Source organism: Pithys albifrons, chromosome 8 (assembly GCF_047495875.1).
Source record: "Pithys albifrons albifrons isolate INPA30051 chromosome 8, PitAlb_v1, whole genome shotgun sequence".
NCBI lineage: Eukaryota > Metazoa > Chordata > Aves > Passeriformes > Thamnophilidae > Pithys > Pithys albifrons.
Window position 1 is genome coordinate 34,840,581 of NC_092465.1, and position 13,125 is coordinate 34,853,705.

Genomic DNA, 13,125 nt, shown 5'->3' on the forward strand with positions numbered 1-13,125 from the left:
GTCAAAAGTAAAATGATAACAAAATGCCAGTGGTTGTGCCAGGATTTCATACTGTCTTTCCCTCTGTGATCCTCAGGATGAAGGCTCATCTATCAGCACCCATAGGCTGGCACTCACAATGTTGATCAAAATTGTGAAGTCCCTAGGTTGTGCCTATGGTTGTGGAGAAGGACACCGAGGGCTCTCTGGAGATCGCCTGAGACACCAGGTATTCCGGGAGAATGTAAGAGAATTAAAGCTCATTACAACATCCCCCTTGTACTTTTGACATCAGCTGCTGAGATTGCTGTCTGCCCCCTCTGTAGCTTTCTCTGTATTGACAATAAATGTGTTGCTCTTTGCCCCAGTTTACAGTCTGTGTTGCAGCCCAGCCGTAGCCGATTTTCAGCTATTGCATTACCTTGCAGTCCCTGGGGGTTGCTAAGAGCAGACCTGAAGTCCGGGGTGCTTCTAATCACCCCCAAGGGATGGGTTGATACAAATACATGGGAGCAAATCCCCTGTGTGAGTTGGTGTAAGTAACTTTTCACATGATATTATCCCTACAGAATTTGCTCTTTACAAAAGGTGCAGCTGTCTTGTGTTACATTTCTAAATCCAGAAGTCTAAGGTGTAAGTATGTCCATCTTTCCTAATAGTGATTATGACTAGTTGCTGCTGGGCTGCTGCATCAGCTCTTGGTAGTTAGAGTACGCCATACTTGGCAGACATGTTGGTGTGCTGCAAGGAAGGAAAAGACTCACACATGCCCTCCTGAAGGGCAGGGGGGATCATTACTGTCAGTTCCTTACATTTTTGGTTCTGCCCTAGTTGAAGCAGTGGAACGTGCCCAGGATGTAGCTCAGACATCAAACTTCATCCAGAAGAGTTTGTCTCTCTACGATCAGTCCAATTCCCTGTCAAAAGGAAGCCTTTCAAAGGCCTTCTCCAGCTTGTGCCTCCTCCTCACCTTGTGTGCTTGCAGAAGGGAGCATTTTTCATTACTATAATGAGAATTTACTAATGCCACGGTATGGGTGTGAACCAGATGCTTCACCATGGCTTTGGCTAGCCTGAGCCATGTCAACAGAGCTATAATTTCGTTCTGGGACCTGAGCTAGTTGGCTCAGAGATGGACTGGTTGCTCTGTATCCTGCAGTGTTCTGTTAGCAAGGCTCGCAGGTACTGAGGAGACTGCAGCAATGATGTTAGTTCTGGACATAATGGGACAAGATGAGGTGAGCAAGTCCCAGTCGTAACAGTATTCTGCTGCACAGAGCACTGGTTGAACAGGTACCATATTTATCACAATGCCAGTTAGACTTTTAAGATTGTGTTTGAGCTGAGCCAGCAAAACATTTAGGCTTATGCATAACATTAAGCATAAATGAATAGGTCTCTTGGAGCCAAGGTTCTTATCAGGCCCATTGAACTGAAGTGTTTATGGGAAGAGATTTTCCTGTGTGTCTAATTCTGCTGCATTTTCTCAATGTTTGTCTGGCCAAACTGCTTTGCATGCACCATTTGTGTTGACTGCATGGATGATCACATGCCTGGGTTTACTGGGAAGTTAAGCATTCTATTGTATTTAGCAGAAGAGTTATTTTAGATTCCTTAACTCCAGCCTGCATGGGGTCCCCATAGGATGCATAGTTGCATGATAAGAAGTTGACAATTAATAGTTTTTAAATAAAAAATTCGTGGTTTGCATTATATAAGTGGGTCACTGGATATAGGTGTCTCAAATGGGTTGAGTCTGAGCCAGAGGCTGAAAATCAGATGCCTGAGGCTAAAATCCTGTTCCGCCAAAGCACTGAACCTTGACAGAGGTGGTATGTTCCTACTTCATTCACATCCAGTTAGATTCACTTTGGGCTTGGGAAGAGCAATAGGGCCCTTGAGGCTGGCAGTGACTTCACCACCACCTCCAAACAGTGGCACCCATATTAGTGCACTGTCTTCTTTTGCTGGTTTTCTTGTTGCCTCCAGAGGTGAACCTGTCTTGTTACTGTATCTGAACTTTCTGGCTCTTCAAGGAGGCTCCTTCAGAGACAGCACAGCAGACCACTGGCTAAGCAAGAGCAAAATTCCCCTGCTCCTGCTAGCAAACTTGGACACATACTTTGATGTGGTGTTATTTGATGGATGTCGTTGCAGGCTCAGAACTGCCTCACAAGGCTGTACAAACTGGATAAGATGCAATTTCGGCAGACCATGAGAGATTATGTGAGCAGGGATTCTCTCAATAATGTGGTGGATTTCCTGCATGCTTTACTGGGATTCTGCATGGAGCCTGTCACTGACAGTAAGTATAGCTAGCATCAGAAACTCTCACTGGAGTATCCCTAAACTGTGCCATCAGAAAAAAGTCATGCCCTTTTCTTTTAAAAAAGAAACAAAAAAAAAAGTGAGTTTCAACCCTCAGTAAAGAGTTGTATTCTTAGCTAGTGTGGGTCAGTGGAGCTAGACTTCTCTGGATCCAAAAACCCAGTGATCTCTCCTAGAGGTCTTGTGGTACCCAGTGCACCTGAAATTGAGAGCCTCCCTTTTGATTCATTATATCTGTTGTTCATGGCTCTTCATACAAAATATTTTCATTCAATGATGCTTCAGACAGGAAATTTTCTCTTTCCATTATGTGACCAGGCATCAGCTGGAATGACATGTTTAATCCAGGTCTGAATGGAGTTAATAATTGAACTTTAAAACTCTCTGTGGTGCCTCAGATGAGACAGTAAACAGAAAGAATGGGCTGAATGAACGAAAACATGAACACACAGTTGCCCATGACTGGAGTTACCAGTGTATGTGCATGTGTGTTTGTAGGGAGTTTTGAGGGGTTTTCTAAGCTAGAAAAATTATTCCAGGTGCTATTAAAATAACTACATATTTATGCTTGGTCACTGCATGCAACAATAGTTAACAATGACTTTACACAGTAGGAATAGCTCCTCTGAAACACTCAGGGAGTCTGATGAGTCTATTGGCCTGTCTCTGATCCAGGCATTTCAGAGGAAGCACCAAAGAATATTCGTACATAGCCAGCTTTTGTGAAGAAGATACCCATAGGAAGTTTCCCTAAGTATTCCTCAATTATTGACTGGCTCATGCTTTGAAGCATGGCAGCTCATGCAGCTTTTGAAAGTCTTTCATCTCATGAAACTGGGATGTTTCTTGTAATTAATGTAAATATGTAATTATTTTTTGACTCTTTCTAAATGCTTGGTCTCCTTGTGCACCTTGCAAGAACAGCATTTCCATAGTTCAGAAGATTTGATTTTCGTGGGTGTTGTCACTTTGCAGTTTAATCAAACATCTCTTGCCCTTTAGAGCAGTAACTTGAAAAGCTGGAGGTATTGGTCAAGTTTTATGCCTTATTCTGTACATCTGTAAATAAGAGATGTGGATAAAAGGAAGCTAGAGTGGTCCTGTTCTTTTCAATCCATTTTCATAATACTAATTTTTCTGGGACATTTTCATCCTTGTCATTTGTTTTATCCTTTGCTTTATTTTTGTGGTGTGGGATTGCAAGAACTGAGCATAGGATATTAGGTGGGGACATGTCCTTGTCTCATCTATAATAATAATAATAATAATAATAATAACAATAATAATAATAACAATAACAACAACAACAACAACAATAGCAACAACAATAATAATAACAATAATAATAATTCCTTTATGTGTGTCTTTAAGCCATCTCTTTTAAACCATTTCTAACAAGAAGGCTTGTTTATACTTGAATTTCACAGACAAGGCTGGATTTGGGAATAACTTCACCACAGTGGACAACAAGTCTACAGCCCAGAGTGTAGAAGGTATTATTGTGAGTGCCATGTTCAAGTCATTAATCACTCGCTGTGCTTCCACTACACATGAGCTTCACAGCCCAGAAAACCTGGTAAGAACTTGATTTCATGCTAACGAAGTTACTTTTTCACTTGTATATCACCAGTGAGACTTCACAGCGAAGACTTAGTACATTTAGTACACTTAGTAGACTTAAGTGTAGCAATCTATGCACTCACAGTTGCAATATTATGTAAATGTGATGCCCTTCTGGCATAGTTCTTTGTTTCTTTTTTTGGTTTGGTTTCGTTGCAAGCTGGCTGTGCAGTTCCTTATTGGGAATTTTCAGAATAATCCAAGGTCTTTCAGGAAAGCTCACAGAGCAAAAATCAGGTCCCATAAAACTGTTCCCTCCATCTCCTTGCCCTTAGATATAGAGGTGAGATGTGCATCACAGATGTGTATGAACGTTTAGAACTAAAAAGGGTCTTGTATGTAGGAGTAGGTTGGGGAATGACTGAGTCATTCCTCTCTCTTTCTGTGATGTGAAGCTATAAAATAAGGAAGAAAAATCCCAAGACACCCATTGGTTTTGAAACAAAACATGCAATTTTTTGCACTCTACTTCCACTCACATACACCATAGATTTTTCATACCTTTAAGCTTATGGTTCAGATGCATGGGATAAAACAGGTTTTAAGTCATCTTTGCAGGTGTCCTATCTCTCAGCTGTTTTACCTTCTGATACCTTTCCATCTGCTGTATCCCATTGCAGAGCATGTTCCATAAGACTAACAATGCTCCTCATTCTCTGCTTCTTCTGAGTACACTGAATGAGTTTCCAGCCAAAACCCACAAACCCTGTACCTGGACAGTATATCACACAACAGCGAGAGGAAGTAATGGCCTACTGAAATACCTCAGAAAGTATGGATTCTCACTGCTTTTTCACACTGAATTCTTTCTTTTTCATGGTGTCTTCCTGCTAAGGGCTTGTACTGCGATATCCGACAGCTGGTCCAGTTTATCAAGGAGGCTCATGGGAATGTGTTTCGGAGAGTGGCACTCAGTGCACTCTTGGACAGTGCTGAAAAGTTAATACCAGGAAAAAAACCTGAGGAAACAGAGCAAGAGCCAAAACCTTCTGGAAGCAAAAGGTGGGTGTCTATGAGGGTATGAGGGATAAGGTAAATAAATGGCTTGCATATGGCTGTATGACAACCTGAACTGACACAAGTGTAGGAAGTCTAAGGGCTTGTGTGTTTTATCTTGATGGCCTATGTCAGTTCTTGATGTACAGACTTGTGCTGTGGCAGCAGCCTCCTTTAAAATTCAACAAACTGAGACAGTCATAGATTTGCAGCAAAAACCATTGACACTCTCATGAAAGAGACCTAAGGGAACAGTGAAATGAAAACACTGGGAGAAGGAAAGATTAAGAGAACTAAGAACTGTGAGAGTCTAAAAAGCTACCATTCCCAGTCTGGGGGTAAAAACTGGAATTTTTATTGAACACGCGACACACAATTTAAAGGACTTGGGGTTAGGATATGTTAATAAGGAGGATGGATTATTGTAACATATTAACTAAGGAATTATACAAGTTTTGGCTAGGTTGCACAGTTAGTTAGTATTTTCTAAAACAGGGATTTACATGGGGGGAAGAAAACAAAGGGTTTCAGCATAAATTGATAATATTCATCTTAAAATCTAACTCTATCTTGGAGCTGGAGACAGCTAAATCAGCATGGTAGAACATCAACAGGCCTTGTTGTCCTTAGTGATGGGATTTGACCATGGCTTACTGCCTAAGCTTGCCAGGCTTCTCACTGCTGCAAGCCAAATTTCGATCCCTACAAAGAAGCACAGTGTCAGTTCCAAAACACGGGGTGGATATAGTTTTAAATGTGCATCACAACCTTTGTGCTGTTGATCTGACAGGTAAACCTCATATACAAAACAAGTCCCAGAAGAAATCTAATTCTGACAGGCTTCTTTATCAAAAAGAAATTTTCTCTGATGCTTTGAGGCTTGTCATCTTAAAATGTTGGGGCGAAGGATTAAGAAAGTTAAAAGCTCCTGAAAACTTTGGCTTTGCTTCTAAGAGTTGATGCCTTTTCCAGGAAAAATAGAGAGAGAAAGAGACAATAAGTTCCTAAACAGAGAGAGCCTTTCTAAAGCTGCTTTGCTTCTCAGCAGCACTGGTTTCCATGTCATGCAGCTTTCTAATAATGACCATGAGATGGGTCATCCATTGACTCTGGCTGATGATTTATCTTGTCTTTATAGATCTGAGGTGGGAAGTGTCATCATTGACAAGGGCCAGGCCTCAGCTGCCCCTGAAGAATGTCGGAGTTATATCTCAAGCCGCCCTATGCAAACTCCAGAACAGTAAGTAACAGATTGTCCAATGTATTATTGCCAGCAGCTTTCTTCTGGGGTTAGCACAAATGGGCAAGACAGCAAAGATGGTACAACTAATGGTTGAGCATCTCTACAGGAGCTGCTGCAAACGTCCAAATGATGCCTTTTTTCAATGCTGCCAACTGGACCCACCCTGATTTTGATGGGGAAATGCCAGAGATTTTAAAATGCAAACTACCATAGCTATGAATAGAATGTTATTTCCACAGAGATGTAGCCACAGCTGTTATCCATGCTTTGTTTATACTTCTGGGGGATGATTCTATTAATTTTCAACTTTAAAGTTGTTGCTGAGGATCATTAATGCTTTAGTGAGAGCCAGCCCATTCCTGAGCTGCCTTGGGCATGTAGTCTCCAAAAATTGATGCAGTTCTCTTATCAGCACAGGTGCAATCAATCTCCTGTTAGGCATTGCACAACTGAAATCTCTTATGTCCAGAGAATTCTGCCATTTAATATTGAAGTAAATTCAAACAATACTCTTAAGAATTTTAGAAAATTCTATAAACCGCCACAAGTCATTTAACTTCTCCATGCCTCTGAATACTTGTCTTGTTAAAGTGTTTTGAGATGCACCACACAAAGACATTGCTTGCACAAGGGCCCAAAGCTCTACATCATGTATTCTCCTGCCTTAACTGAACCTTGAAAGTCTCAGTGTTGCTGAGACAGCAAGGATAACACAAAGCCCTTGACTGCTTTGCAGATTTGGAGCGAGCTGTTCCACTCTGAGCCCTGCCATAGCCTGGGAGGTCTCAAGAGTACAGTAAAGTATACTTGTCTCCGTTCCAATACTTCATGACAGCTGTGATTCCAACAGGTTCACTCAGGCTGTCATGATGTCCTAAATATCTCTGGTACAAATGCTTGTAGAAAGTACCAGTGTGATCTTATCAATGTGGGTCGTTTTGACCTGAAGAGGATTCACTTTTCATGTGGAGAAACTAAAAACTGGAATGACCTGTTCAGTGGACGGCTCCTCAAGGTAGACGGTTATATTGTGCGTTGAACAATACTAAGCATGTTGTCAAACTTGATTATGTCCCACTGAGAAGAATATTTTTGGAATTCAAAATGAAAACCTCGAGGAATAAAGAGTTAGGAGGGGCCTTCAGGAGGGAGATCTCATTCCCCTGAGCATTCAAACTTCACTGAGATGCATCTCTTATCTTCCAGTGATGAGCAAATCCAGGGGGCCAATCTGGGACGCAAGGACTTCTGGCGAAAGATGTTCAAATCACAAAGTGCAGCGAGTGATACCAGTAGTCAGTCTGAGCAGGACACGTCTGAGTGCACCACAGCTCACTCTGGAACAACCACAGACAGGCGGTCCCGCTCCCGTTCCCGGCGAATCTCTCTTCGAAAGAAACTCAAACTCCCTATAGGTAAATGTATGTCTCTTTCTCTTCTATATACATATTGCGTGTGCAGAGGAACACGGTTAGATATATCTGTCTTAAGAAATATTGCAACAGACTTCCTTATTATCCAAGTATATTGTGTATTCTCCCAAGAGAAGCTGGGAAATACTGCTCTCTCAGTTTTACAGGGGGGAACTGAAGGAAAAGGAAATGTAAGAAATTTGCCAAATATAACAAAGGATATCTGTGTCAAAATAGATTACTGAATCTGTCCCTGCAAAGTAGTAGGCTAGTACCTTGATCTCACAGGAATTGTTGTTCTCTGTAGAAGAGAAATATTCAAAATAGCATGTGGTAGACAGAGAATATATCCTTTACAAGTCCCAAGACCTGGCTTTGCATGGTAGTTTATACATGAAACATGAAAAGGTTGCCTTCCCCTTTCCTCCCATTTTCTGATGCCCTAGCATGGCCACAGTCAAGAAATATGCTTCAATTGCTAATAAATAGATTTTATTTGGAAGCATTTTTAGATTTGTCCTGAGTGGCTTAATCTGCAACAGGGAACTGGTTGAAGCGCTCCTCCCTCTCTGGCCTGGCTGACGGAGTGGAAGATCTCCTAGATATCAGCTCTGTTGACCGCCTCTCTTTCATCAGGCAGAGTTCCAAGGTAAATGTGTCAGGCTGGATTGCAGAGATCTTGGAAGGGCAGGATCTGGCTGGTTTTAGCTGTCCAAGGAAACATTCTATTCAACATGGACATTACAGCCAATAAGACATTATCACAGAAGTCTCTAGAGTAAAGCTATGGGAATCTGAGACTGACTTTTTCAGCTTATGGTGAAGACTAGGTTAAGTCTACACTGTACTGGTCTGTCTGCCTTGGTTCACTGAGAGGGAAATGCAGGCGCTGTGAACACACTTAAGGTTTAATTGTTGGTCACATATCTCCTTCCTTCCTTGTGCTTTTACAGCCTCTTGTGACAGATCAATGTAAATCTGTGGAGACCCACTGGTGTTACTGTGGTCATCGCTACAGCCCTTCTGTATGTGCTTTTGTCTAACCAAGGAAACCAGGAGCTCATGGTCTGGCATGGCCTGACCAACCCCTCTGTCTGTGCACAGGTGAAGTTCACCAGCGCAGTGAAACTGTCGGAAGGAGGGGGACCAGGAGGAGGCTTGGACAATGGGCGAGATGAAGAGGAGAATTTCTTCAAGCGTCTTGGTAAATGGCGCACCTGCCGAAGACACCCATCCAAGCTTCATCACACAGAAGAAAAAGATGGTTAGAAATCAGGGTTCTCATCTCCTTTTTTATTTTTTTAATATTTTTTTTAAAATACCTTTCTTTCTGTATTTTACCCCTTTCCCTTTTTTCCTGCTTTCTCCATAGTTTTTGTATCCATTCTAGCCTTATACAACTTTTTAGTCTTTGTAACTGTTTTCTTTCCCTTCCCTTCCTTCTTACTTTTATTTTGATTTAGAAAAACTCTAGTAATTTTTTTTTAAAAATCAAGACTATCCAAATAAATTATGCAATACAACATTTGGGCTTTTTAAATCAAATTGAATTTGATCAATATACTTGAAAAATTCATGCTTGCTTCAAAGCACTTATTTAGTTCAAAATTAGGTGTGTCAATCTTCCATTGCCTAATACAACAATGGGTGTTCCATCAGGTTTTTTTGTTTTGTTTTGTTTTATTCCAATTTGTGACTAATTGATAGTTTTAGCAAAGACCAGGACAGAAATGGAAAACCCTGCACAAACCTTGTTATAATTATCTCTTTTCTTCTGTGTTTGCATGTCTAGTGTCTGCATACCATATGTTAGGGATACTGTCCCTCTTTCTTTGCACACAACATAATGGTAACACTTCTCCTTTCCACAAAAGTATATTTAATTGCAATGTATTTTCAAAAATAGGCAACATTTGAAAAATGCCTCTGTGAATAATGCAAGGTCATGACATATTCTGTTATAAAATATCATGCAGTCAGTCACATGCTCATGTCCTCAGCTCAGAGCACATCCTTGTTTTCAGGGAGACAACCTTGTATGTTCTGTTCTGTTAAATTTTCTTCAAGACAATCCAACCCAACTCAACTCCCAAAAACACACGATAAGGAGTAGATTTTCTTTTTCACCATTAACTCAGTAACTTTACAGAATGTTACATTCTCTGTCATTATGTTTGGTGGTTTTTTTCTGACATTACACTTTGACATGGCATTGTGTGTCTTTCACCATCATCTGTCCCAGACCTGCAGAGTAACGTGTGTAAGTCACTGTTCAGGCAAGTGGTACCAGCAAAGCATAAGCATATCTTTCCACTGTAAACTGGACACCATCTGCCAGTGCAGAATGGTGGTGGTTGTCAACTAACTCCTAGCTGAACAGTATTGTTTCTTTAGGAGAATGCATCAGTCCAGCACCTTCCTGTAGTTTGATAGCATTCCCCAGCAAGGAAAGGAATTGTTTTCTTCATCCACTACTTCATGCTGAAGTAGGTGTGAAAACCCTCCACCAGATTTCCTCCTAGTTCTCACTGGGAACAAACAGCTGAGGGGCAGTGAGATTTTTACAGGCTGCCACAGCTGTTTCTGCTGTGCTCCCGTGAGATCTCCTTCACATTTTCTTGTAGGATTTTTTTTTCATCTTGTTAATGTGAGGATATTTAGAGTTTGTAAGGCAAAGTGTGACAGTTAAAGTTGTATCACTGTGTCCACAAGTGCAATGAAAGCCACATACCATTAGCAGTATTAGAGTAGTTGTACATGCCTGTGTATGTCCATGCTTGCATATGCACAGTGATATTGATATGAGGTCTTTTCAGGGTAGGACAGTTTATAACCCAGTAGAACAGCAACATTATGGAGTGCCCTCAAATTTCAGTGCTTCTGTGTTTTCCATACAGATCAACAGGTTTTCTGTGCTTATGGAGAAGAGAATAAATGCCTGTTGATGGTGGATGTTAAATCCCTTAAAGTCTGATCCTAAAGCATTAAATTGGAACCTCTTTCTGCCTTCCCATCCTTGTCATTCATGGTGCTGTGCCATTACTTTGCTCATGTTTTTTTCATGTGGTGTTTCCTCTTGTGTTTTTGGGTTTTTGAACATAGTCAACCAAATTTAAAATAAAATGGAGAGAGGTAAAATACATTACAGTAAAAAATAACAATAAAACATAGAATAATTTGTCACATCATTTATGAATTGTAACCTTCATTGTGATAAATCATCTGGACCACTGGGAATTCTGTGTTGGATATGTATGTAAGCATACACATGTGTATGTCTATGTGTGCATATGTGTACATATATTACACATAAATGCATACACATTCACACATAAAAATGTTTATTTTAATGATCTTTTTACCTATACTAAGAACAAAGGGTATATACCGAAGTGAGTTACAGTATATTTACATGAGACCCTTGACGTTCCTTTACACATTTACTGAAGCTGTTGTGAGTGATCACAGAAGTTGTCAGGATGTTCAAGCAACACCCTTGCGGGGGCAGAGCTTGCGTATATCCAGTGTCCTTCTATGTTAAGAAATCATCTCTACTCTCTGGGTGAGGTCTTTTGCAGGTCTGAGTCACTGGAACATTAAGTCAGTGAGGCTCACAGAAAGGCTTCTCTAAGATGGGCATAGCAAGGGACGATCATCAGTTGCCTCTACAGGATTCTCTTGCAGAGCTTCAACAAGATGCAAGACTGGGACTGCAAAGGGCTTTAATGATAGTAAAGCTCAGATGGACAAAGCCTCTCCTATATCTTTATAGTGGGGGTTAGGGACATATTAGGGAGATGCCTTAGACAAGTTTCTAGGGTTTGTCTTATACAGGCACAGCCTTAACAGAGCCCTGGATAGGAAACATTTGTACTTCAAATGAGTTAGTGTTACAATAGTCATAGCAGGAAGGCTCAGGTAACATGCTATGGGCTATAAGGAAACCAGAGGAGTTGAAAGAAAAGGGTGATTTTGACTGTTCTTTCTACTTGGTTTATTTGTTCCATTTCAATGGAATATTTTCCAACATGGAATATTTTGTTTACTGGAAAACTATGTACAAGCTTCACTGAAGAGAGAAAAGCCACAGAATTTATAAAAAAATCTCTTGAAATTTGATATACTTCTGCCTTCAGGGAAAAAATGAAGATCTAAATTGTCATTTTCTGTTGTGACTTTTCTTTGTGGTACTTAAGTGCTTTTCACGTAATTCTGGAAAATGCAATCTCAAAGGGACTTTGAATTGCAGCCATTCTTCTTTCCTGAAGAAGAAGTCACAAAGTCCTGTAGAGCTGGTGTTTTGACTCTTGTCTCTCAGATCCATGTTTAAATCCTCCATTCAATGTTCTCTTTTTCAGTGCTTTATCCCTCAGACTTACATATGTAAACAGGGAGAGTATTACAGATAAAGACAAAAAAGCCCAGAAGCTAAATATTGTTGTTTTGACCAGCCAGTTTGAAACTACTTTCCTGATTTCTCATCTGTGCCTTTCTACCATTCTTTCAACTCTGGGTACCAATTGCATAATGATCTTCTGCATTAGAAGTGTTTATTTGGATTAGTTCATTTATCTTGTGAACTCTTTACATGGAGTTTAAAATTGTGATTGAAAGAAGTCCTGGAGTGGGATGCCAGTTTCATTTTTCAAAGGAACTCTCAGTAGAGAGCTCTCCATCCCAAAAAGTGCAAGACACTTCAAGTGAGAGAGGCTGGAATGATGATGGTGACACCTAGGATTTGAGTCCAGTCTCTCTTTGGGGTTCTGGTAACTGCAGAAGATGTATGGCTAAAAACCAAGGACAATACTTGGTTATCACATAGAACATTTCCAAAATTTACTACTGATTTTTCTGTCCTAGTAGATGATATATTACTAAACTGATACATGAGGGATCAGGTTTATGCATGTTCCACTTTAAGGTAAATTTAGAGGCAACAGAAAAGTAAGGTAAGACATTATACAGGAAAAACAGAGAGTAAGCGAGCTGATCTGTGTTAAAGAGGTGAGAAGGAATGGCCACATCCTGATTTACCGATGTTGAAGTAGATCCTGGGCTTCCACACTGAGGATGGTGGAATTTTTCTGTGGACCAGTATATGACCAATACAGTATGACTAATACAGTATGACCAATACCAGAATCTGACTTGCTGTATGTCTGTTTCATGGAAGTAATAAATATTCTAAAAATGCCCCTGTTATCTTCAAGAAGCACATAAAGGTGAGAAAGGGATTTAAACTAGGACTATACTCAACAGGATTTTTGTCTGACTATTTTTTATTGGTAAGAGACTGTGTTCCCTTCTCCATACCCCTCCCTGCATCCCCTCTGTACTCTCTGCCTCCTTAGGTTGCCATAGCTTTGATGATCACTTGACCTCCAACCAAGAAGGAGGAAAATCCAAGAACGTTGTGAACCTGGGAGCAATCCGCCAAGGCATGAAGCGCTTTCAGTTTCTCCTGAACTGCTGTGAACCAGGCACTATTCCTGATGCCTCCATTTTGGCAGCAGCCCTAGATCTTGTAAGTCATTCATTGGTCTACTG

At 40.7% G+C, this 13,125-nt stretch overlaps 1 protein-coding gene across 14 annotated transcripts in view; it reads left to right on the top strand.

The window, feature by feature from the left end:
• The window catches only part of UNC80 (unc-80 homolog, NALCN channel complex subunit), a 126,146-nt gene that overhangs the window by 28,250 nt on the left and 84,771 nt on the right, over positions 1–13,125 (top strand). For 7 of the 14 annotated variants that reach the window (XM_071561728.1, XM_071561716.1, XM_071561721.1 and 4 more), the window contains exons 14-22: positions 77–223; positions 2,137–2,284; positions 3,735–3,883; positions 4,763–4,929; positions 6,062–6,163; positions 7,373–7,587; positions 8,121–8,227; positions 8,683–8,842; positions 12,930–13,102. In XM_071561728.1, the coding sequence (XP_071417829.1) occupies positions 77–223; positions 2,137–2,284; positions 3,735–3,883; positions 4,763–4,929; positions 6,062–6,163; positions 7,373–7,587; positions 8,121–8,227; positions 8,683–8,842; positions 12,930–13,102 (1,368 nt within the window). The remainder of the gene's footprint in view (positions 1–76; positions 224–2,136; positions 2,285–3,734; positions 3,884–4,762; positions 4,930–6,061; positions 6,164–7,372; positions 7,588–8,120; positions 8,228–8,682; positions 8,843–12,929; positions 13,103–13,125) is intronic. The other 7 variants (XM_071561723.1, XM_071561729.1, XM_071561724.1 and 4 more) reach the window with 5 other exon arrangements.